Raw genomic sequence first — 26,129 nt, 5'->3', positions numbered from 1 at the left:
TCAATCTGCAAAGGTGGGTTCCAAGCTAAAGGAACTCACTTTAACATTTACAAATTCTCTCGACAGCTTATGCCCCAATTCAAATCTGTTGTCGTTGCTTTCCCTTTAGCTTTCTTCTCTTGCTCTTAAAACCTTAGTCCTCCGCTTCAGTCCTAGTCCTTTCAATCTTACCGTCGAACCGAATATTTTAACATGAACATTCCAACTAAATTAGTGCAGATTTTTGATTCAATAACTGAAACTTGTAACTTAGTTTCCTCCATCATAACATAATTGAATTAAGCCACCGCAAAGCCTATTTCAAGTTAATTTCTGTCTTCTTTCTAATGGTAAAAGTCTCATTCCAAAGTGATGTATGAACATAGAGATATGACAGAAACATTACAACAGCAATAGTGCAGATTTTAATTAAGCAACTCAAACTTCTAACTCAGTTTCCTCAGTCATAGAGTAATGAAATTAAGTTTTTCCAAAGCCAATTTCATGTTAAATTTTGTCTATTTTCCAATGGTTCAATTCCCACTCAAAAACGATGCTTGTACATGCATTTACGACAGTTTTTCCGACAGCAGGTCTATACGAAATTTTAGCCAATTATTCATAAAGCTCAACCGTAACCAATCTAACAATAGCATTCAATTTCGACAACAACACCAATCCAAAATACCACAACAACTGTGCATTTTAAGGTTATTAGATTACTATCCCATTAAGCTATCATCAACATCAAATTCACCTCTATATATATTCCAATTTCAAACCTAAAAAAAAAGAACTCACCTTGTAGATTGTGGATGAACTACCATTGATGACCATGAGCTCCTAATTCCTTAAAATTTTCTATCCATTCTTCTTGTCCTTGCAGCTCCAACATCTTCATTTTGGTTTTCCTTCAATTTCAGCCCCCATAATTTCTAACACCATTTCAATACCAAAACCACACACACATGACCAAACTACTAATTTAACAAATTTCCAAACTAAGAGAAAGGATGGGTCACGACCAATAGGGAGAAAAAGAAGGGAATTCAAAGCTTGTTGAAGGTTCAAAGTGTGTTAAGGATCAAGAGTGATCACTTACATGTTGATTTCTAAAAGGATTAAGGTTGGATTTTAGTGGTTTAGTGAGAATGAGGGAATGAGCCGAGAGGGAGGAAGAGAAAAGGGAAAGAGCACTTCATCAAAGTGAGTGGAAGTGTGTAGAAGAATAAGGAAAAAATGAGTGAAAAATATCTCTTGGCCAAATGTAAATTTACCATATTACCCCTTTTTTAGCAAAAGTCTATTAAGCCACACTAAAGCTGACACTGATAACTGAGCATGTGTGTTTAACTAACACTGTATGTTAAATATTCTCCATTAAATAATTAACTCTTTCCCTTAAAAATCCAAGGATAAAATAACCGATACTGAAATTTTACATGCGGGGCATTACACCAGGACACTCTTTAAGGAATTTAAATAGTAGAGTTTTATGAAAATTTGTTATTCAATGAATTGGAAATTGAAGCATTTGACTATTTTAATCAATAAGTTCTTAATTTAGAATCGTCAAAGAGTGACCCAACTATATAATGATGTTAATATTTTGCTATAGGTTATGAATTGCGCAAGGATTTTTTGAAGCTATTCGAGCAGGTACATGATGAGTCCAAAGGTCACGATACTCGTAATGAATATCCAAGTTCAAAAATCACTGAAGTTCAAGCTACATCAGGACACGAGTTGACTTCTTCACAGGTCAATACTATTCTATTTATTCAAGCTAACCACATATGAATAAAGCCACCAATGCAATTCATTTGAAACAAACATTTTATTTTTTATGCAGCAAGAAATTGAACAACCACTAGAGACAGAGCACGAGTTTGTTGAAAATGTAGCATCAACTTTGTCCACCATTTCAGAAACAACAAAGAATGAGATACCTCTACAATTAGCTGCTTCTAAACAAAAGGCATTTCCCTCATTTTGCTTGTATTCTTTTTGAAATTTTTCTATGTAGGAATTGAATTATGTTATGCTACAATCTTCTAAGTAGGGTATCGAGATAAGTGTTGAAGAAGGAACCATATCAGCTAATGCCAAGACAAAAACTTCATCACCTCATTCAAAAGTGAGTTTATTTTCTTTAACAAAGCCTTCAAGTATTGTTGTCGTTTTTTTTTATTTAAAAAAATTCACAGATGGCATCTGACTCAGCTAAGTCAGTTGCCACATATGCGTTGACTTGGTTAGAATTGAGGGTTGGGGCCACTTTTGCAAAAGGGGATAAAGTTAGGAGTTAAATTATAAATTTTTTTATGGAAGGAGAAAATGGCAACGTTTTAAAACATAGAGAGGGGAAAACTGCATTTAAGCTTTTTTATTATTAAATTTCGATGAGATTCCATTTATAAGAGTCATTTTGAAAAGAGAACATAATTGGAGTCTACTTCTTTTGACATTTGAATTCTTTTGCTTTCTATACTCCTATTTGCTTTTTCTATAATAAAGTAAGCTTACTTAGGAAAAAATATATAGTAAGTTTTTTTTTTTTTTGAAGGATAGTAAGGTTGATCCTATAATATTAAGAATTCCTGAAAAATATATTCTTTTAAATGAATTTTGTAGGAAGATGATGTTAAGATGTTGATGTTAAAATCTGGCAAGATAACACTAATATTGATCAAGGTGAAGACTCTTTGGATCAGTTTTATTTTCTCAAGTTACCTCGTTAACTTTTTCATTTTGAAGTTGAACCCTCTTCTTTCCCACCCTTTGTTCAGCTTCCCTAAATGATGATGCTGTCATGAACGTAAGCTCAAATATTCAGGATGAGTTTCCTAAGGATGAAGAAATATTAGTTTCCAAATCAAGACTCTCTTGTATTCCATCTCAGTCTCCTTCAAAGCCTTCTGAAGGTATTTTTATTTTTTTATCGTTAATGGATGGTTTTGGTATAGTCCCCCCTCTTGTACATATTTTTCTCCTTTTTTTTTTTAAAAAAAAACAAAATTTTGAGTTTGGTGGCATAAGATGGGGGTTCATTGGGGTACCAACCTAGTTGGGATGTCGGTGTTTCTCCTTGATGCCTGTCCTTTCTTCGCTTAGTGAAAAAAAATAAAAAAATACGCATAATTATTTTTTCCTATACTTTCAGGGGACCCTTCTCAAATAGATGAAGATTTAAGCTCTTATTTGGTTGTCACAAGGGAGCTTGAGAATCTAGTCTCCAAAATCATTTAGCTACTAATAACTTGTCTTTGTTGCTGATTTCCTTGTTAAACATCCTTCAATTCTTTTAACGGACGCTTCACTAAGTAATAGATACAGGCAAAAGTTATTATGCATAAGGAGATCCTTATACACCGTGCATAATTGCTTTCTACACCCAACATAATTGCTTTTTACACCCCAAGTGAAAAGAATTATTTGGGTCCACTATAAAATCTATTTATTTGTGGGCCTAATAAAGCCCCATATTATAATTTTTTTCTTAACAATTTATTTATGCAAAATAGCTTATTCGAAATAGTTTATTTATGCAAAACAACTTATTAGAATGATTTTTTAAAAACCGCTTATTCAAAACAACTTATTTATGCAAAACAGCTTATTCCGATTAATTTTAAAAACCAACTTATTCAAAATAGCTTATTTATGCAAAACAGCTTATTCGAAACAACTTATTAGGATCACTTTTTTTAAAACCGCTTATTCAAAACAGCTTATTTATGCAAAACAGCTTATTTGTTCAAAACAGCTTATTCAAAACAGCTTATTTATACAAAACAGCTTATTCCGATTTCATTTTAAAAAACAACTTATTCAAAACAGCTTATTTATGCAAAACAGGTTATTCGAAACAACTTATTTATACAAAATAGCTTATTTGTGCAAAACAACTTATTCAAAACAACTTATTTATACAAAATAGCTTCTTTGTGCAAAACAGCTTATTCAAAACAGCTTATTTATACAAAACAACTTATTCCGATTTCATTTTAAAAAACAACTTATTCAAAACAACTTATTTATACAAAACAACATATTTATGCAAAACAACTTATTCAAAACAGCTTATTTATGCAAAACAGCTTATTTGAAACAACTTATTTATACAAAAGAGCTTATTTGTGCAAAACAACTTATTCAAAACAACTTATTTATACAAAACAGCTTATTTGTGCAAAACAGCTTATTTAAAACAACTTATTTATACAAAACAGCTTATTCCGATTAATTTTAAAAACCAACTTATTCAAAATAGCTTATTTATGCAAAACAGCTTATTCGAAACAACTTATTAGGATCACTTTTTTTAAAACCGCTTATTCAAAACAGCTTATTTATGCAAAACAGCTTATTTGTTCAATACAGCTTATTCAAAACAGCTTATTTATACAAAACAGCTTATTCCGATTTCATTTTAAAAAACAACTTATTCAAAACAACTTATTTATGGAAAACAACTTATTCAAAACAGCTTATTTATGCAAAACAGCTTATTCGAAACAACTTATTTATACAAAATAGCTTATTTGTGCAAAACAACTTATTCAAAACAACTTATTTATACAAAATAGCTTATTTGTGCAAAACAGCTTATTCAAAACAGCTTATTTATACAAAACAACTTATTCCGATTTCATTTTAAAAAACAACTTATTCAAAAAAACGTATTTATGCAAAACAACATATTTATGCAAAACAACTTATTCAAAACAGCTTATTTATGCAAAACAGCTTATTTGAAACAACTTATTTATACAAAAGAGCTTATTTGTGCTAAATAGCTTATTCAAAACAACTTATTTATACAAAACAGCTTATTTGTGCAAAACAGCTTATTCAAAACAACTTATTTATACAAAACAGCTTATTCCGATTAATTTTAAAAACCAACTTATTCAAAATAGCTTATTTATGCAAAACAGCTTATTCGAAACAACTTATTAGGATCACTTTTTTTAAAACCGCTTATTCAAAACAGCTTATTTATGCAAAATAGCTTATTTGTTCAAAACAGCTTATTCAAAACAGCATATTTATACAAAACAGCTTATTCCGATTTCATTTTAAAAAACAACTTATTCAAAACAACTTATTTATGCAAAACAACATATTTATGCAAAACAACTTATTCAAAACAGCTTATTTATGCAAAACAGCTTATTCGAAACAACATATTTATACAAAATACCTTATTTGTGAAAAACAACTTATTCAAAACAACTTATTTATACTAAACAGCTTATTTGTGCAAAACAACTTATTCAAAACAGCTTATTTATACAAAACAACTTATTCCGATTTCATTTTAAAAAACAACTTATTCAAAACAACTTATTTATGCAAAACAACATATTTATGCAAAACAACTTATTCAAAACAGCTTATTTATGCAAAACAGCTTATTCGAAACAACTTATTTATACAAAAGAGCTTATTTGTGCAAAACAGCTTATTCAAAACAACTTATTTATACAAAACAGCTTATTTGTGTAAAACAGCTTATTCAAAACAGCTTATTTACACAAAACAGCTTATTCCAATTTCATTTTAAAAACAACTTATTCAAAGCAACTTGTTTATGCAAAACAACATATTTATGCAAAACAACTTATTCAAAACTGTTTATTTATGCAAAACAGCTTATTCGAAACAACTTATTAGGATCACTTTTTTTAAAACCGCTTATTCAAAACAGCTTATTTATGCAAAATAGCTTATTTGTTCAAAACAGCTTATTCAAAACAGCATATTTATACAAAACAGCTTATTCCGATTTCATTTTAAAAAACAACTTATTCAAAACAACTTATTTATGCAAAACAACATATTTATGCAAAACAACTTATTCAAAACAGCTTATTTATGCAAAACAGCTTATTCGAAACAACATATTTATACAAAATACCTTATTTGTGAAAAACAACTTATTCAAAACAACTTATTTATACTAAACAGCTTATTTGTGCAAAACAACTTATTCAAAACAGCTTATTTATACAAAACAACTTATTCCGATTTCATTTTAAAAAACAACTTATTCAAAACAACTTATTTATGCAAAACAACATATTTATGCAAAACAACTTATTCAAAACAGCTTATTTATGCAAAACAGCTTATTCGAAACAACTTATTTATACAAAAGAGCTTATTTGTGCAAAACAGCTTATTCAAAACAACTTATTTATACAAAACAGCTTATTTGTGTAAAACAGCTTATTCAAAACAACTTATTTACACAAAACAGCTTATTCCAATTTCATTTTAAAAACAACTTATTCAAAGCAACTTGTTTATGCAAAACAACATATTTATGCAAAACAACTTATTCAAAACTGTTTATTTATGCAAAACAGCTTATTCGAAACAACTTATTCAAAAGAAAGCTGAAGAGGTTAATTAATTATTTTTTTTCTTTTTAAATTTATCTGAATCTGTGATGGATCATTTTTATCATTTTTATTTTATTATATGGTGCATCCTAAGGTTATGATAGTGATTCTGAAAGTTCACATGTATTGTGAAGCTTGTTCACAAGAAATCAAGAGACGCATTGAGAAAATCAAAGGTATGTTACTGTGTTCTGTTTTGATTGAAATTCATATTTTCTTCACTTTTATTTTATTCACTTGTTTTGGTTCAATTCTCAGGTCCCATCCTTTCAGGAATTTGTCAACTGTTACTACCGATGATTTTGTGTTTGAATTCGAATCTTGCTATGATTTTCAATTTTGGTTACATATAGATGATGGGTTTGATTGGTTTGGTGATGAAGTTTGCTGGAGATTTTCAAGTTCCTTTGCATTCTTTATTTTTGGAAGAAAAAGGACGACGTTGATTGTGAAAGGACGATGTTGAAGAGGAGGAGAATTGGGAGTAATGAGTTGGAGGGATTAGGGATTGATTTGAATTTGGGAAAATTGATGATGGACTTGGTTTGAGAAATTGTCGAAATCAAATTGGGAATTTTTCTGAGAATTGTGATTCTGTTGCTAAGAATTCAAAGTTGGTGCCTGAATCTGATGGTTTTGAAAATGTTCTGTTATGGTTAGAAAATTCCATATGTTTTTTATATTTGATTGTGATATGCACCGTGTTGGATCAAAGAAAACCATTAAGTACATCTAATGGTTTTGGAGTACAACTCACATAAACCATTTCCACAGCAAAATGGTTTTGGAGTACAACTCACAGAAACCATACCCATAGCAAAACCATTAAACAATTAGTTTGGTTTCGTGTAGAACACTATCAAAACCATTAAACCACACTTATGGTTTCAGTAATAGTTTTTATTTAAAATCATTTGTCAATAATAATTTTCACTATTCTTTTATTTTATTTAGCATTTGACAATTATTTTTCTTTCACATACAAGTCTATTAAAACCATTAAAGCGCGATTATATTTAGACAAAGTCAGAAATTCGTTTTACAACGTAAGAAATAAAAGAGAGATGACGAGGCTTTACAAAAAAGTGGTTACTTATTGATTAATTCACATTAGGTTATAAGTGTGTACTATTAAGTGGTTACTTAATAATGATTTAAATGTTTATCACAATTTTTTTATTACAAAACCATTTTCACTGGAATTGGGAAATGATTCGATGTGAAATCTGTTGGTATAAGCTGGAATTCGGATTTGATGAATTATTGAGAATGTTGTGATGAATTGTGTTGTTTATGATCAATCCGGTTCGGATCTGGTGTTAGCATTACTCACGGAAACCATTTTCACTGCAAAATGGTTTTGGAGTCTAACTCACGGAAACCATTTTCACTGCAAAATGGTTTTGGAGTACAACTCACGGAAACCATTTCCACAGCAAAATGGTTTTGAAACCAACTCACAGAAACCATAGCCATAGCAAAACCATTAGACAATTTTTTTGGTTTCTCATAGAAGACTATCAAAACCATTAAACTATAATTATGGTTTCAGTAATAATTTTAGTGTATAACATCTTAATCATTATTCAAAACCATCTAACAATAATAATTTCATTAAAAATCATTACACATTTATCTTGGTTTCACATACATGCTTATCAAAACCATTAAACCATAATTATGGTTTCAGTAATAATTTCAGTGTATAACATGTTAAACAACATTCCAGTAAAGAAACTCATAATCCATACTCATTTCTCTCTCTAACTCATAAAAAGCTTATTCAAAACAGCTTATTTTGTGCAAAATAGCTGTTTTGCACAAACAAGCTGTTTTGTATAAATAAGTTGTTTTGAATAAGCTGTTTTGCACAAATAAGCTTTTTTATATAAATAAGTTGTTTCGAATAAGCTGTTTTGTATAAATAAGCTGTTTTGCACAAATAAGCTGTTTTGTATAAATAAATTGTTTTGAATAAGCTGTTTTGCACAAATAAGCTATTTTGTATAAATAAGTTGTTTCAAATAAGCTGTTTTGCATAAATAAGCTGTTTTGAATAAGTTGTTTTGCATAAATATGTTGTTTTGCATATATAAGTTGTTTTGAATAAGTTGTTTTTTAAAATGAAATCGGAATAAGCTGTTTTGTATAAATAAGCTGTTTTGCACAAATAAGCTGTTTTGTATAAATAAGTTGTTTTGAATAAGCTGTTTTGCACAAATAAGTTATTTTGTATAAATAAGTTGTTTCGAATAAGCTGTTTTGCATAAATAAGCTGTTTTGAATAAGTTGTTTTGCGTAAATATGTTGTTTTGCATATATAAGTTATTTTGAATAAGTTGTTTTTTAAAATGAAATCGGAATAAGCTGTTTTGTATAAATAAGCTGTTTTGCACAAATAAGTTGTTTTGTATAAATAAGTTGTTTTGATTAAGCTGTTTTGCACAAATAAGCTATTTTGTATAAATAAGTTGTTTCGAAGAAGCTGTTTTGCATAAATAAGCTGTTTTGAATAAGTTGTTTTGCATAAATATGTTGTTTTGCATATATAAGTTGTTTTGAATAAGTTGTTTTTTAAAATGAAATCGGAATAAGCTGTTTTGTATAAATAAGCTGTTTTGTATAAATAAGTTGTTTTGAATAAGCTGTTTTGCACAAATAAGCTATTTTGTATAAATAAGTTGTTTCGAATAAGCTGTTTTGCATAAATAAGCTGTTTTGAATAAGTTGTTTTGCATAAATATGTTGTTTTGCATAAATAAGTTGTTTTGAATAAGTTGTTTTTTAAAATGAAATCGGAATAAGTTGTTTTGTATAAATAAGTTGTTTTGAATAAGCTGTTTCGCACAAATAAGTTGTTTTGTATAAATAAGTTGTTTTGAATAAGTTGTTTTGCACAAATAAGCTATTTTGTGTAAATAAGTTGTTTCGAATAAGCTGTTTTGCATAAATAAGCTGTTTTGAATAAGTTGTTTTGCATAAATATGTTGTTTTGCATAAATAAGTTGTTTTGTATAAGTTGTTTTTTAAAATGAAATCGGAATAAGTTGTTTTGTATAAACAAGCTGTTTTGCACAAATAAGTTGTTTTGCATAAATAAGTTGTTTTGAATAAGCGGTTTTAAAAAAAGTGATCCTAATAAGTTGTTTCGAATAAGCTGTTTTGCATAAATAAGCTGTTTTGAATAAGTTGCTTTTTAAAATGAGATCGGAATAAGCTGTTTTGCATAAATAAGTTGTTTTGAATAAGCGGTTTTTAAAAAATCATTCTAATAAGTTGTTTTGCATAAATAAACTATTTCGAATAAACTATTTTGCATAAATGAATTGTTAAGAAAAAAATTATAATATGGGGCTTTAATTTAGTGGCGAGCTTTTTTAAGTGGGCTTTGAAATTTGGGGCTCTATTGACACCTGTACTTATTAGAATTAAGCTTTCACTTGAGGTGTAGAAAGCAATTATGTTAGGTGTAGAAAGCAATTATGCACGGTGCATAAGGATTCCTTATGCACCATAACCACACCCATAGATACAAGGGTTATGCCTACAACTGTCTAGTTGAGCTATTGAAATTCCTCCAAACCGATAGTGTGTTGGATGTGTTAGGTTCAAGCCAATCTGAATTTGTTGCGTTATTACAAGATGTGCGCAAATTTGGTTTTGATAAGGATTGATTGGATCGTGTTGAAAAGCGCGCTTTGTTTCCTGATTTAAAATTCTCTCAAAATGTGTAATATCCCGCTCGTCAGCTAATGGAAATTTTACCTGTTTAAATGTATCAGAGGACTAAGATTCATGGAAAGCGAGTATGACGAAAATGTTAAGTACGAGGGAAGCTAATATTATGTGATATCAGTCAAATATGGACTTGTGTATCAGTGTCAGGTAAACACGACTGAGACGAGGGCATTTAAGTAAACTCGCACAAGGGAGTATATAAGCAAGTTTGGTTCCAAAATATTCATTTTCCCATTCCACTTCTCTCTCTAGGTTTTGGAAAAACATTTCTCTCCTCCTTCTCTCTAGATTTGCGCCTCCCTCTCCTCTCTTAATCATCCAAACTTCCTTCAAAACATGATTAAGCATGGATTATGGTAACTTAGCAAGCAAGAAACAAGAGGAAGAAAGGATTAAGCATGATTTGGTGAAAAGCGCTAAGGATCAAGAATGGATCAAAGCTAGGTTTGATGCTTGGAAATTGCAAAGAACATGTTAGGTGAGTTCCATAGATAGTTTACCTTCCCTTGGTTGTGTAAATTCATGTTAGAAAGTAGTGATTTATGTTTATGAGAGGTTTTAAACCTTAATGTACATTTGATAAATTCTTGTCAATTACATGTTAGTTTGCCATGAAATATGTTTATAAATGTATATATATGTTGCTGGATGATTATGGTGCATTGCAGGATTAAACTGGACAAGTTTTGGGTCAAAACTGGAAATTTTGTACCTCAGACCCGAAGAGCCACGCTATTAGCGAAATCTACGCTAATAGCGAAATTCTCAGGATGAGTCACGCCCCAGCTGAGCTATTAGCGCAGCTCTCTGGACTTGGCCAACTTGCTTTGGCCTGTTGGACAAGTTCAGGGTTCGTGGTGCATTCCGAAGCTTTTCTTTCAACGTTTTATAACTTTATAACCCTAAAACAACATCTAGGCAATGCACATAACATCAAACGATTCTTGAAATGAAAATCATGGCAATCTTAACATGAATGACAAGAGTGAATCAAGAGAGTTTAAGCCGATATTGCTCGGGTAGCTATGAAATAAGAAAGGGCATGAATGTAGAGCCTCAACATAGTGTTGAGAACTAGAAAGATGGCAAGAATGATAAGTATGGCAAGTATGAATATGAATGAATAAAGAGGTAGTTTACTACTAATCGGATCGACCCCGGATCCGAGGTAAACGAGTATGCATGGATAGGTTAGAAACCTTTCATGAATGTTTATGAATGTTAAGACCATGATATGTATGTGTAGTTTATCACACTTGGGATCGCTTAAGGATCCGTGGTAAATGAGTAAGTAAGACGTAGGTAACGTGAGAACGGGATAAGCTTCTTTCGAGAGGGGCTCGCACGTCACCGAGGGAGTCCGATTACCTTAGCTAGGTATTTTCGGTATGTATGGGATTGTACTCGGGTTTACTCCACCCCGGGGCTCTCCGTAAAATGAATCAAGATAATGTTTGTATGTTCAACGCTAACATAATGAATGAACTTAGATATGAATATGTATGTTATGTTTATGATTATGCGAAAATGACTCCATGCACGTTTATGTTCAAGAACAAGAGCATTAGATGCTACATGATAAGTACAAGGCATGGATTAGAGCAAGTAAAGAACATGATACCGATGACGGTCTTAGGTTTCCCCTAATCGTCCGGTTTAGATTAGTGTCATGATATGTTATGTTTAAGCCTCGATACGTAGAGTGTATTCTTGGCAATGCGGTTTTAGATTCCCCCTCAACCGCCATGACACGTATAGGAAGTGAAGCCTATAACAAGTTAAGATAAGACTATGACGGCTCTAGTATGCACTACCGTCTAAGTATGAAAGTCCCCACACACGTATAATCAATCGTCAGGTTGTGATGTAGACACGTGGTGACCATAGGTTTCCCCTTGAGGTTGCCTATAGCCTAGGATTTAGGGGAACTCACTGAGACATTATGTCTCATCCCAATCCTTATTTGTTTCAGATAAGCAGGACGTTATGCAAGCTTGAAGTCGGATGGATGTTTCAGCAAGTGTGTGCGTTCGTGTCGCTGCAGGATGCTTGGGACTTTAAGGATGAAATTATATATGGTTGAGATGTTTATGTTATTAATGTACGAACGCAATTTGTTGTATAATATTCATTCGAATGTAATTTTTTTATGTTGTATATTTTAATGTATCCAGTACAAATGTTAACGCACGTGCCAGACTTTCTAGATACGTCTGGTATGGGTGTTACAATTGGTATCAGAGCAGGTCGATTCAGATCATGCCTTGGGTCATTAAGTTACAACAAAGGTAGTGGGACCATTGGGTTCCGAGTAAATGTTCTAGTTGTTGATGTTAGTTGAGCCTGATCAACTCAATTTAGCATTCGACGATTAGAATGGATGCCTGAGAGCTGAATAGGACCCAGGAGGAACGAAGTATGTGATGAAGAAGTTTGATCGTGTCAAAAGGTGGCCGGTGAACAAAGCAAGTAGAAGTGAGAATCCTCCAGGAATGTAAAGTATGTTAAGAAGGAATGTTCCGACAAGTTCGAGTATGAAGTTAATGATATTTCGTATACCCGTAAGTGAAGAATTTGGAAATACCTAAGTATGATATGAAGTTTTCGTAAGAGTCGTTGCTAGAATGGAATGATATTCTGGAACGTAAGTATAAGGCTAAGAGTTAAGGAGAAGTCGACATGTGTTGATGGAATTAGTAAGCTCTCAGGGATTGAGATATGAGAACGGAAGATAAAGATTTATATGTTCAGTAAGAATAAGGTTCTAACAATGAATAAGTTGGCAGAGAGATAAGTTAAGCCGTTCTTAGCGAACGAAGTTGAAGTTTTAAGTGGAAGTTTATGTTAAGTGCTAGGATAACAAGATATCAGTTTCCAATGTGCCGTGAATTGAATCGATTGATGTTAATGCTTGTCATGCAAAGGTTATAGAATTGTTTTTAACACGATCGAAAGGAATGATATGCATTGGGATACTTGAGGAAATAAGATTTTATGAAAAATATGATTTTCTGGAAAACTAATTTTTAGAAAATACGCCAATAGCGAAAATTGCGCTAATAGCGAAATTACTCCAGAGGATTTCGCTAATAGCGAACCTGGGGCGAAATTTTCAGTTTTTCTGAAACCTGTCATTTCGTCTCTAGGGTCAGTAGTAGCTATTGGAGGTTGTTTTCACAATCTTTTATGTAACAAACACTTTCTATAATATCAAGAATCGAATGCACATCACACCCTATGATTTCTAAGGAAGAAAATGCATGGACAAGTATTAACGGAATCAATCTAGTTTAAGGCAACATTAGAAGTTAATGTGGCAAGAGCTGACGAAGAGCTTGGGTCAAAAGTTTTAAGGTTCCGGCATAAGAATGGATAAAGTGGATGCGCATGCATGAGACGAAAGGCAAGTGGTAAAGAATTATGTAAAGTCGCGAGATTTTCAGATTTAAGGAAATTATGAGTACCCCCGGATCTATGTTTTGCTTAATTGAATTGCTAAAGCCCGTTAAGATATTGAATTCAAAAGTTTACAAGATTTTAGAAAGGTAGACACATATGGGTGATTGGAGTTGATGTTTATAGATTTTTATAATGGAATTTTTGTAGGTACCGGTTGTTACGACTCACATAGAGTGGGCTAAACTCACCAGAACTAAGGTTAGATGACACAGTTGTGTTGTCAACTTATTCCGTGATTTTAGAGTAACGACTGGGGCCAAACTTATTATGTTTTTTACATAAAGAGAAACCGTCAACGCCAATGACCCGTGTGTTAAAATATGATGTTTTCTTAAAGAAAGAAATTAACGAGCAAGCATTAGTTTGATTATGCAAAACATAGTATGCGAGAATACAAGGATGCAATGAAGTATGATCAAGGAAAGTATGTATGCATTATGATAAGTCTACTATGGGAATTCAAGATTTCTCAGAAACAAGTTTATGTATGATAAGTGTATGTCATGAGGTGAACTCAACCAGTGAGAATATAAGGTCTATTCCCAAGTAAAGTATTATGGTAATGTGACAAGTCTACTATGAGATTCAATCTTGCAAGGTATTGTGAGGTGCATGTCTATGGCAATGGTTGCCATATGAAAAGTTCAAGAAGATAAGGCTCATATGGGAAAATTAATGTGAAGTTTCAGTCGTCTCAAGGGATTAGAATATTGGTTAAAGTCAACTGGTGGGAATCAGAGTGGCGTAACGAAAGTTAATAAATAAAGTTCAGACAGTAATCATGGAGATATAAACCATGAGTTATGCACGAGGAAGTGCATACTCTCCTATGTCAAACTTGTTAAATGATCACGATACTTGCTATGAAGATTTCAAATTATGATTTAGAACTTTTAAAGTTAAAATGGGTAGTAAGGGACTTTGGAACGATGATTATTTTAAAAATATGATTTCGTAATGTTTTCTTTTAAGTTATACAATTATTCGTTCCAAGGACCCAAATACCAAGGTTTAGAAAATTTTCTTAATCAAGATGTAAGAACAAGTATCGTTATTATATCACAAGATGCGACACTTGAGAGTATGTAGGACACCATGTAAGGTAAGATTTGATGAAGTAAACAACAATTTTTCGAAAAGTCTTATGAGACGCACAAGTGTATGTTAAGAGTATTCCAAATGCAAGTTTTCAGAGCATGTAATTTACCAGATGGGTTGAGAAATATTATATGTAAAGGCGTAATTAATTTCCCCTCTCTACGACAAGTTATATGAGTCATCCATGAATTTGGGTGCAATAAGAATGGTAATGAGATCGAAAGATTTCTTAAGACTCTGAAAAGAGACAAGAGATTCGTAGAATCGTCAAGATAAGTAATGTCGGAGTGAGGCAAATGTCTCAAGGTACAATAAGTAATTGACGTATGAATTATATGTTTACCCGTTAAGATTATGTATGCATGAAAAGATGTTTTAAAGTTACAAGTAAGCACTGCAGGGCAAACCGGGTTTCTGGTAGGATTCCAGTTAAAAGGCAAATCCTGAGTGTTCATGTTTATGACAAGATACCATTAGGGATGGTTTATGTTAAGCGAGTAAGATTCGAGTCTGAGACAATAAGTTTATGTGTAGCAAGGTAAGTGCCGAATCATAATATGCTAAGAAAACTCTAAGTTTGAGTAATATTAAGATCAAGAAGGCTAAGTTCAGTAACATGTGGATTAAGAAACAAGATGAAGACATGACACGATAAATTCTTTGGATGTATAAAAGGAAAATGTTTGGTTCAGACCATAGATGGTAGGTTTTATCATGATGATTGATAGTCGATCTCTAAATTTCGAGGACGAATTTTTTTTTAAGGGGGGTAGAATGTAATATCCCGCTCGTCAGCTAATGGAAATTTTACCTGTTTAAATGTATCAGAGGATTAAGATTCATGGAAAGCGAGTATGACGAAAATGTTAAGTACGAGGGAAGCTAATATTATGTGATATCAGTCAAATATGGACTTGTGTATCAGTGTCAGGTAAACACGACTGAGATGAAGGACATTTAAGTAAACTCGCACAAGGGAGTATATAAGCAAGTTTGGTTCCAAAATATTCATTTTCCCAATCCACTTCTCTCTCTAGGTTTTGGAAAAACATTTCTCTCCTCCTTCTCTCTAGATTTGCGCCTCCCTCTCCTCTCTTAATCATCCAAACTTCCTTCAAAACATGATTAAGCATGGATTATGGTAACTTAGCAAGCAAGAAACAAGAGGAAAAAAGGATTAAGCATGATTTGGTGAAAAGGGCTAAGGATCAAGAATGGATCAAAGCTAGGTTTGATGCTTGGAAATTGCAAAGAACATGTTAGGTGAGTTCCATAGATAGTTTACCTTCCCTTGGTTGTGTAAATTCATGTTAGAAAGTAGTGATTTATGTTTATGAGAGGTTTTAAACCTTAATGTACATTTGATAAATTCTTGTCAATTACATGTTAGTTTGCCATGAAATATGTTTATAAATGTATATATATGTTGCTGGATGATTATGGTGCATTGCAGGATTAAACTGGACAAGTTTTGGGTCAAAACTGGAAATTTTGTACCTCAGACCCGAAGAGCCACGCTATTAGCGAAATCTACGCTAATAGCGAAATTCTCAGGATGAGTCACGCCCCAGCTGAGCTATTAGCGCAGCTCTCTGGACTTGGCCAACTTGCTTTGGCCTGTTGGACAAGTTCAGGGTTCGTGGTGCATTCCGAAGCTTTTCTTTCAACGTTTTATAACTTTATAACCCTAAAACAACATCTAGGCAATGCACATAACATCAAACGATTCTTGAAATGAAAATCATGGCAATCTTAACATGAATGACAAGAGTGAATCAAGAGAGTTTAAGCCGATATTGCTCGGGTAGCTATGAAATAAGAAAGGGCATGAATGTAGAGCCTCAACATAGTGTTGAGAACTAGAAAGATGGCAAGAATGATAAGTATGGCAAGTATGAATATGAATGAATAAAGAGGTAGTTTACTACTAATCGGATCGACCCCGGATCCGAGGTAAACGAGTATGCATGGATAGGTTAGAAACCTTTCATGAATGTTTATGAATGTTAAGACCATGATATGTATGTGTAGTTTATCACACTTGGGATCGCTTAAGGATCCGTGGTAAATGAGTAAGTAAGACGTAGGTAACGTGAGAACGGGATAAGCTTCTTTCGAGAGGGGCCCGCACGTCACCGAGGGAGTCCGATTACCTTAGCTAGGTATTTTTGGTTTGTATGGGATTGTACTCGGGTTTACTCCACCCCGGGGCTCTCCGTAAAATGAATCAAGATAATGTTTGTATGTTCAACGCTAACATAATGAATGAACTTAGATATGAATATGTATGTTATGTTTATGATTATGCGAAAATGACTCCATGCACGTTTATGTTCAAGAACAAGAGCATTAGATGCTACATGATAAGTACAAGGCATGGATTAGAGCAAGTAAAGAACATGATACCGATGACGGTCTTAGGTTTCCCCTAATCGTCCGGTTTAGATTAGTGTCATGATATGTTATGTTTAGGCCTCGATACGTAGAGTGTATTCTTGGCAATGCGGTTTTAGATTCCCCCTCAACCGCCATGACACGTATAGGAAGTGAAGCCTATAACAAGTTAAGATAAGACTATGACGGCTCTAGTATGCACTACCGTCTAAGTATGAAAGTCCCCACACACGTATAATCAACCGTCAGGTTGTGATGTAGACACGTGGTGACCGTAGGTTTCCCCTTGAGGTTGCCTATAGCCTAGGATTTAGGGGAACTCACTGAGACATTATGTCTCATCCCAATCCTTATTTGTTTCAGATAAGCAGGACGTTATGCAAGCTTGAAGTCGGATGGATGTTTCAGCAAGTGTGTGCGTTCGTGTCGCTGCAGGATGCTTGGGACTTTAAGGATGAAATTATATATGGTTGAGATGTTTATGTTATTAATGTACGAACGCAATTTGTTGTATAATATTCATTCGAATGTAATTTTTTTATGTTGTATATTTTAATGTACCCAGTACTAATGCTAACGCACGTGCCAGACTTTCTAGATACGTCTGGTATGGGTGTTACAATTGGTATCAGAGCAGGTCGATTCAGATCATGCCTTGGGTCATTAAGTTACAACAAAGGTAGTGGGACCATTGGGTTCCGGGTAAATGTTCTAGTTGTTGATGTTAGTTGAGCCTGATCAACTCAATTTAGCATTCGACGATTAGAATGGATGCCTGAGAGCTGAATAGGACCCAGGAGGAACGAAGTATGTGATGAAGAAGTTTGATCGTGTCAAAAGGTGGCCGGTGAAGAAAGCAAGTAGAAGTGAGAATCCTCCAGGAATGTAAAGTATGTTAAGAAGGAATGTTCTGACAAGTTCGAGTATGAAGTTAATGATATTTCGTATACCCGTAAGTGAAGAATTTGGAAATATCTAAGTATGATATGAAGTTTTCGTAAGAGTCGTTGCTAGAATGGAATGATATTCTGGAACGTAAGTATAAGGCTAAGAGTTAAGGAGAAGTCGACATGTGTTGATGGAATTAGTAAGCTCTCAGGGATTGAGATATGAGAACGGAAGATAAAGATTTATATGTTCAGTAAGAATAAGGTTCTAACAATGAATAAGTTGGCAGAGAGATAAGTTAAGCCGTTCTTAGCGAACAAAGTTGAAGTTTTAAGTGGAAGTTTATGTTAAGTGCTAGGATAACAAGATATCAGTTTCCAATGTGCCGTGAATTGAATCGATTGATGTTAATGCTTGTCATGCAAAGGTTATAGAATTGTTTTTAACACGATCGAAAGGAATGATATGCATTGGGATACTTGAGGAAATAAGATTTTATGAAAAATATGATTTTCTGGAAAACTAATTTTTAGAAAATACGCCAATAGCGAAAATTGCGCTAATAGCGAAATTACTCCAGAGGATTTCGCTAATAGCAAACCTGGGGCGAAATTTTCAGTTTTTCTGAAACCTGTCATTTCGTCTCTAGGGTCAGTAATAGCTATTGGAGGTTGTTTTCACAATCTTTTATGTAACAAACACTTTCTATAATATCAAGAATCGAATGCACATCACACCCTATGATTTCTAAGGAAGAAAATGCATGGACAAGTATCAACGGAATCAATCTGGTTTAAGGCAACATTAGAAGTTAATGTGGCAAGAGCTGACGAAGAGCTTGGGTCAAAAGTTTTAAGGTTCCGGCATAAGAATGGATAAAGTGGATGCGCATGCATGAGACGAAAGGCAAGTGGTAAAGAATTATGTAAAGTCGCGAGATTTTCAGATTTAAGGAAATTATGAGTACCCCCGGATCTATGTTTTGCTTAATTGAATTGCTAAAGCCCGTTAAGATATTGAATTCAAAAGTTTACAAGATTTTAGAAAGGTAGACACATATGGGTGATTGAAGTTGATGTTTATAGATTTTTATAATGGAATTTTTGTAGGTACCGGTTGTTACGACTCACATAGAGTGGGCTAAACTCACCAGAACTAAGGTTAGATGACACAGTTGTGTTGTCAACTTATTCCGTGATTTTAGAGTAACGACTGGGGCCAAACTTATTACGTTTTTTACATAAAGAGAAACCGTCAACGCCAATGACCCGTGTGTTAAAATATGATGTTTTCTTAAAGAAAGAAATTAACGAGCAAGCATTAGTTTGACTATGCAAAACATAGTATGCGAGAATACAAGGATGCAATGAAGTATGATCAAGGAAAGTATGTATGCATTATGATAAGTCTACTATGGGAATTCAAGATTTCTCAGAAACAAGTTTATGTATGATAAGTGTATGTCATGAGGTGAACTCAACCAGTGAGAATATAAGGTCTATTCCCAAGTAAAGTATTATGGTAATGTGACAAGTCTACTATGAGATTCAATCTTGCAAGGTATTGTGAGGTGCATGTCTATGGCAATGGTTGCCATATGAAAAGTTCAAGAAGATAAGGCTCATATGGGAAAATTAATGTGAAGTTTCAGTCGTCTCAAGGGATTAGAATATTGGTTAAAGTCAACTGGTGGGAATCAGAGTGGCGCAACGAAAGTTAATAAATAAAGTTCAGACAGTAATCATGGAGATATAAACCATGAGTTATGCACGAGGAAGTGCATACTCTCCTATGTCAAACTTGTTAAATGATCACGATACTTGCTATGAAGATTTCAAATTATGATTTAGAACTTTTAAAGTTAAAATGGGTAGTAAGGGACTTTGGAACGATGATTATTTTAAAAATATGATTTCGTAATGTTTTCTTTTAAGTTATACAATTATTCGTTCCAAGGACCCAAATACCAAGGTTTAGAAAATTTTCTTAATCAAGATGTAAGAACAAGTATCGTTATTATATCACAAGATGCGACACTTGAGAGTATGTAGGACACCATGTAAGGTAAGATTTGATGAAGTAAACAACAATTTTTCGAAAAGTCTTATGAGACGCACAAGTGTATGTTAAGAGTATTCCAAATGCAAGTTTTCAGAGCATGTAATTTACCAGATGGGTTGAGAAATATTATATGTAAAGGCGTAATTAATTTCCCCTCACTACGACAAGTTATATGAGTCATCCATGAATTTGGGTGCAATAAGTATGGTAATGAGATCGAAAGATTTCTTAAGACTCTGAAAAGAGACAAGAGATTCGTAGAATCGTCAAGATAAGTAATGTCGGAGTGAGGCAAATGTCTCAAGGTACAATAAGTAATTGACGTATGAATTATATGTTTACCCGTTAAGATTATGTATGCATGAAAAGATGTTTTAAAGTTACAAGTAAGCACTGCAGGGCAAACCGGGTTTCTGGTAGGATTCCAGTTAAAAGGCAAATCCTGAGTGTTCATGTTTATGACAAGATACCATTAGGGATGGTTTATGTTAAGCGAGTAAGATTCGAGTCTGAGACAATAAGTTTATGTGTAGCAAGGTAAGTGCCGAATCATAATATGCTAAGAAAACTCTAAGTTTGAGTAATATTAAGATCAAGAAGGCTAAGTTCAGTAACATGTGGATTAAGAAACAAGATGAAGACATGACACGATAAATTCTTTGGATGTATAAAAGGAAAATGTTTGGTTCAGACAATAGATGGTAGGTTTTATCATGATGATTGATAGTCGATCTCTAAATTTCGAGGACGAATTTTTTTTTAAGGGGGGTAGAATGTAATATCCCGCTCGTCAGCTAATGGAAATTTTACCTGTTTAAATGTATCAGAGGACTAAGATTCATGGAAAGCGAGTATGACGAAAATGTTAAGTACGAGGGAAGCTAATATTATGTGATATCAGTCAAATATGGACTTGTGTATCAGTGTCAGGTAAACACGACTGAGATGAAGGGCACTTAAGTAAACTCGCACAAGGGAGTATATAAGCAAGTTTGGTTCCAAAATATTCATTTTCCCATTCCACTTCTCTCTCTAGGTTTTTGAAAAACATTTCTCTCCTCCTTCTCTCTAGATTTGCGCCTCCCTCTCCTCTCTTAATCATCCAAACTTCCTTCAAAACATGATTAAGCATGGATTATGGTAACTTAGCAAGCAAGAAACAAGAGGAAGAAAGGATTAAGCATGATTTGGTGAAAAGCGCTAAGGATCAAGAATGGATCAAAGCTAGGTTTGATGCTTGGAAATTGCAAAGAACATGTTAGGTGAGTTCCATAGATAGTTTACCTTCCCTTGGTTGTGTAAATTCATGTTAGAAAGTAGTGATTTATGTTTATGAGAGGTTTTAAACCTTAATGTACATTTGATAAATTCTTGTCAATTACATGTTAGTTTGCCATGAAATATGTTTATAAATGTATATATATGTTGCTGGATGATTATGGTGCATTGCAGGATTAAACTGGACAAGTTTTGGGTCAAAACTGGAAATTTTGTACCTCAGACCCGAAGAGCCACGCTATTAGCGAAATCTACGCTAATAGCGAAATTCTCAGGATGAGTCACGCCCCAGCTGAGCTATTAGCGCAGCTCTCTGGACTTGGCCAACTTGCTTTGGCCTGTTGGACAAGTTCAGGGTTCGTGGTGCATTCCGAAGCTTTTCTTTCAACGTTTTATAACTTTATAACCCTAAAACAACATCTAGGCAATGCACATAACATCAAACGATTCTTGAAATGAAAATCATGGCAATCTTAACATGAATGACAAGAGTGAATCAAGAGAGTTTAAGCCGATATTGCTCGGGTAGCTATGAAATAAGAAAGGGCATGAATGTAGAGCCTCAACATAGTGTTGAGAACTAGAAAGATGGCAAGAATGATAAGTATGGCAAGTATGAATATGAATGAATAAAGAGGTAGTTTACTACTAATCGGATCGACCCCGGATCCGAGGTAAACGAGTATGCATGGATAGGTTAGAAACCTTTCATGAATGTTTATGAATGTTAAGACCATGATATGTATGTGTAGTTTATCACACTTGGGATCGCTTAAGGATCCGTGGTAAATGAGTAAGTAAGATGTAGGTAACGTGAGAACGGGATAAGCTTATTTCGAGAGGGGCCCGCACGTCACCGAGGGAGTCCGATTACCTTAGCTAGGTATTTTTGGTTTGTATGGGATTGTACTCGGGTTTACTCCACCCCGGGGCTCTCCGTAAAATGAATCAAGATAATGTTTGTATGTTCAACGCTAACATAATGAATGAGCTTAGATATGAATATGTATGTTATGTTTATGATTATGCGAAAATGACTCCATGCACGTTTATGTTCAAGAACAAGAGCATTAGATGCTACATGATAAGTACAAGGCATGGATTAGAGCAAGTAAAGAACATGATACCGATGACGGTCTTAGGTTTCCCCTAATCGTCCGGTTTAGATTAGTGTCATGATATGTTATGTTTAAGCCTCGATACGTAGAGTGTATTCTTGGCAATGCAGTTTTAGATTCCCCCTCAACCGCCATGACACGTATAGGAAGTGAAGCCTATAACAAGTTAAGATAAGACTATGACGGCTCTAGTATGCACTACCGTCTAAGTATGCAAGTCCCCACACACGTATAATCAACCGTCAGGTTGTGATGTAGACACGTGTGAAGTAAAATATTTTCACAAGAAAGGGGGGTTTGAATTGTGACCTGTTTAAAATATGCCTGATAAAAATTTCCTCAAGTATATATATACTTGGATTAGGTTAGTTAATTAATAAAAATAATATTGTGAAGTGTGTGAGACAAAAATAAAAAGGATAGGGAAAAGAAAATCACACACAAGAAGTATCCTGGTTCACCCAATATGGGTTAGTCCAGTCCCCACAATCCTGTGAGATTATCCACTAGGTAGTTGTGTTAAGTAACGTTAACCACAACTCCTCTTTTGTCTTCTTTTACACAAATGAGTAACTTTTACTCTTTGCTAGATCCGACTGATCTTTCCTGCAACCGAGTAAATCTACCTTTGCTTTTACAACCAAACAACAAACGAGAACAAATCACCCTTGCTAAATCTACCTGATCTATCCCTACAAACGAGTGATTTAACTCTTGTTGTTTACACACTTGTTACCTACAAGCTTTACAATCCAATAAGAAATAAATTCTTACTTGGATCAAATATCAAATAAAAATGAGTAGCGCTTTACTAAACAAAAAGCTCACTGTAAAAGAGCAAGTTTAGTTTACTGAAAAATAAAAGAGAGAGCTTTGAGTATTTTTGCTTGAATGTATATTGCTTTGCTTTCTCAAAATTTCGGTGGTTTTCCTTGCTGCCTGCATGTGTATTTATAGGCACAAATTGCTCAAAACAAATTGCTCTTTCTTCTCTCCCACGTGAGGAGCGTCTGTTGTGCTTGTGTGAGATAAGCCAATACAGCTCATGCATGGGTAGCTTCTTTCTTCATTCCAATTGCTTGTGGACCCACATGTAACTAAATATTCCAACTGAGGGAGGTAAGTTTATTTTCCCACACTTTTGTTCTCACGTGTAGCTCCTTTTTAGTTCAAATTGCTTTTGGACTCACATGTGTGCACAAGGTAGATATTTTCTTCTTCTTCTCACGTGTGCCAAATCAAAGCTTTACATCCAATTGTATTTCATCTATATCCACATGTCATTACTTGTGTGGTTTAAATGTAAGCATATTCCAAAGTTGTGAGATATCAACCTTTTGCCTCTAGTTCCTTTTACGGCAACAAAGTGTAGTTTTGTTTGTACTTGCATGCATGTTTGATTTGAGATGTAGTGGTATTGGAGACATAGAAAACCATTGCAAAGAAACCATTTGCTTGTATAATTGTGTGTATGCCAGCGTGTTACATAAGCCTGGCCAAGTAAATCCAGTTTCATCCAATGCAATTTTTATCCATTAGTTCCATTGTATGAGAGGCTAAAATAATTTTTAGGGAACTTAGTTATATCAATCCTTTTGAGTTTAAGTTCCTGCAACTAAAAATACTCATACAAAGATGTTAAATACAATAATATCAGAATCCATTTATAAAATAAAATCTAAATATATTTTTTCATCTTTAAAACTAAAATAGGGATTTATGAATATTATCTCAACATTCTCCCCCTTTTTGACGATGACAAAATATATTAGAATTTGATTTATATAAATGTGTTCCGATTAAGCTCCCCCTCAAATTGATGCATATCTTTTGAGGTTTAAAGGAAAAGGATTACTAGTTTTAAAAATAGGCTCCCCCTTAATTTGACATTCTTGGTAAAAAAAATAAATTTGATTAATAAGATATGACAACTCAAAATTGATTTGAAAAGGATGATAGGGACCTTTTTTTAAACATAGTCATACTTTTCTTAACAAGGATTCTTGTGTTCATAAAAGAAGCTAAATAATTATGTAGAACAAGATGACTTGTATTTAAAAAAAAACTTAAGATGCATATATCATTACAGAGGCTAAATAGCTTATGATAACTTGCATATAACATAGAAAAGGACCCAAATACATATGACATTGAAGTTCCATTTTTAGCAATAACTTGCTAAAATACAAAAGTCCATTTTTTCAAGATTCTTAGCTAAAAAGGAAAGACACATAAATACTGAAAAACAGGGAACACATGTGCTACATAGTCTTACACCATAACATATAAAAGGGCATATTTTTCAAATTCATTTTCATACAGTGTGCGCGCGCAACACTTGCTTTCTCCCCCTTTTTGTCATCTTCAAAAAGATAGCACAAGACATAACACAAAAACAAAATGCTACTGATGATTTGATGGAGGGTTGGACGAGGAACCAGGATCAACACCTGAAGCAGGAGCCATCATCCCAAAGTACTGGAACATGAAGGACACAAAGCTCTCACGCAGATTGTTTGCATCTCCTCGAAGAGAGGCAACTTCACCAAGCAACATCTCATTGGTGACGACTGTGTTTTCTGGTTCGATCGGAGGATCCCGTTTTGGTGAAGTTCCAGTTGATTTAAAGCTATCAAAGGAGCTGAAATGTGAAGGAAAGGGAAGATCACTCAAAAGAGGATTGTCACTCTTTGGAGAATGAATGAACCTGTTCAAGCAAGAGGAACCAAACAGAGCAGAATTTTCACAATCAAATAGAGGAGCTGAAGGAATAGGAGTTGGTTCGACATTGTCTTCAATTGACAGTTTGAGATCAGTTGAGACGTTTGGATTAGCAAAGTGATGGTGAGTGTTAGGAGCATCTAGAGGAGTGGATTGTGAGGACAAGTGACTTTCCACGATTACAGCATTTACCAGATTAAAGAGAGGATTTTCTTCTTCTGTGTTCATGAGAAAAGCTTCCTGAGATAGTGGAATTTGATGTAAGCCTAGAGTTTCGGTATCATCATCAACTCTGAGGTGAGAGATGTTCTTGCAATTGAATGGCTTCTGATTTTCGGTGGCTTTTTCTCCAATGAAGGAGAGTTTGAATTCCTTGAAGATTTTGGTTAGGGCCATAGAGTAGGGCAAACCACCATTTTCTGATGTATCCTTGAGTGCAGCTATCATGTGCCTAATGATTAGATAAGGAAGGTTGATTCTCTTTTCACGAGAGAGGTGATGCAGAATCATGAGATCATTGTCATGAACTCGATACCTATTGCGGCTACGAGGCAAAAGACTGTGAGCACAAAGATTATACAAAATCTTGTACTCATTTTTCAAGGATGTCACAGGAAAGTTATTGGCTGGTTTTACATTTTTGAAGATTTTGTTTATCACAGTGTTTCGATCAACTCTAGCCTTATCATACCATTTCCTTCCATAAAACTTCTCACCTGAGTTTGGTATATTGAATACTTTTGCAAGAACGTTAGTGGTGATAATGATTTGAGTTTGATCCATAACACAGATTATTATATCATGTCCTTCAAGAACCTTAGCAGATGAATAGAATTTCTGAACAAGGTTTGGATAAATTACCTCATCTAACTCACAGAATTCCTTCCAACCGATGATGGCCATAACATCATCAATCACGATTTTCCTAGTTTTCATGTCCTCAAAGTCGAAGGATTTGCTTTCACAAAGAGGTCTGGACGAGATT

General features: G+C 33.8%; 1 protein-coding gene, 1 long non-coding RNA gene and 1 pseudogene across 2 annotated transcripts; 2 read left to right on the top strand and 1 right to left on the bottom strand.

The window, feature by feature from the left end:
* Positions 1–26,129, top strand: part of LOC146936441 (disease resistance protein At4g27190-like) — a 44,037-nt pseudogene that overhangs the window by 6,713 nt on the left and 11,195 nt on the right.
* Positions 6,482–7,333, top strand: LOC146936444 (uncharacterized). Its single transcript, XR_015030618.1, has 2 exons — positions 6,482–6,565; positions 6,648–7,333. It is a non-coding gene; the product is annotated as an uncharacterized LOC146936444 (long non-coding RNA).
* On the bottom strand, positions 24,827–25,654 carry LOC146936443 (uncharacterized). The gene has a single exon (XM_085751275.1). It carries the CDS (start codon positions 25,652–25,654, stop codon positions 24,827–24,829), a length of 828 nt encoding a protein of 275 aa, XP_085607401.1.

Source organism: Medicago sativa, chromosome 3, assembly GCF_051527215.1.
Source record: "Medicago sativa cultivar Bolivia chromosome 3, Bolivia_mono, whole genome shotgun sequence".
NCBI lineage: Eukaryota > Viridiplantae > Streptophyta > Magnoliopsida > Fabales > Fabaceae > Medicago > Medicago sativa.
This window is presented reverse-complemented; position numbering and strand designations above follow the sequence as displayed.

Excerpts from the sequence above, each read along its gene's own strand:
- LOC146936443 (XM_085751275.1), bottom strand. The coding sequence starts at position 25,654 with ATGATTCTGCATCACCTCTCTCGTGAAAAGAGAATCAACCTTCCTTAT.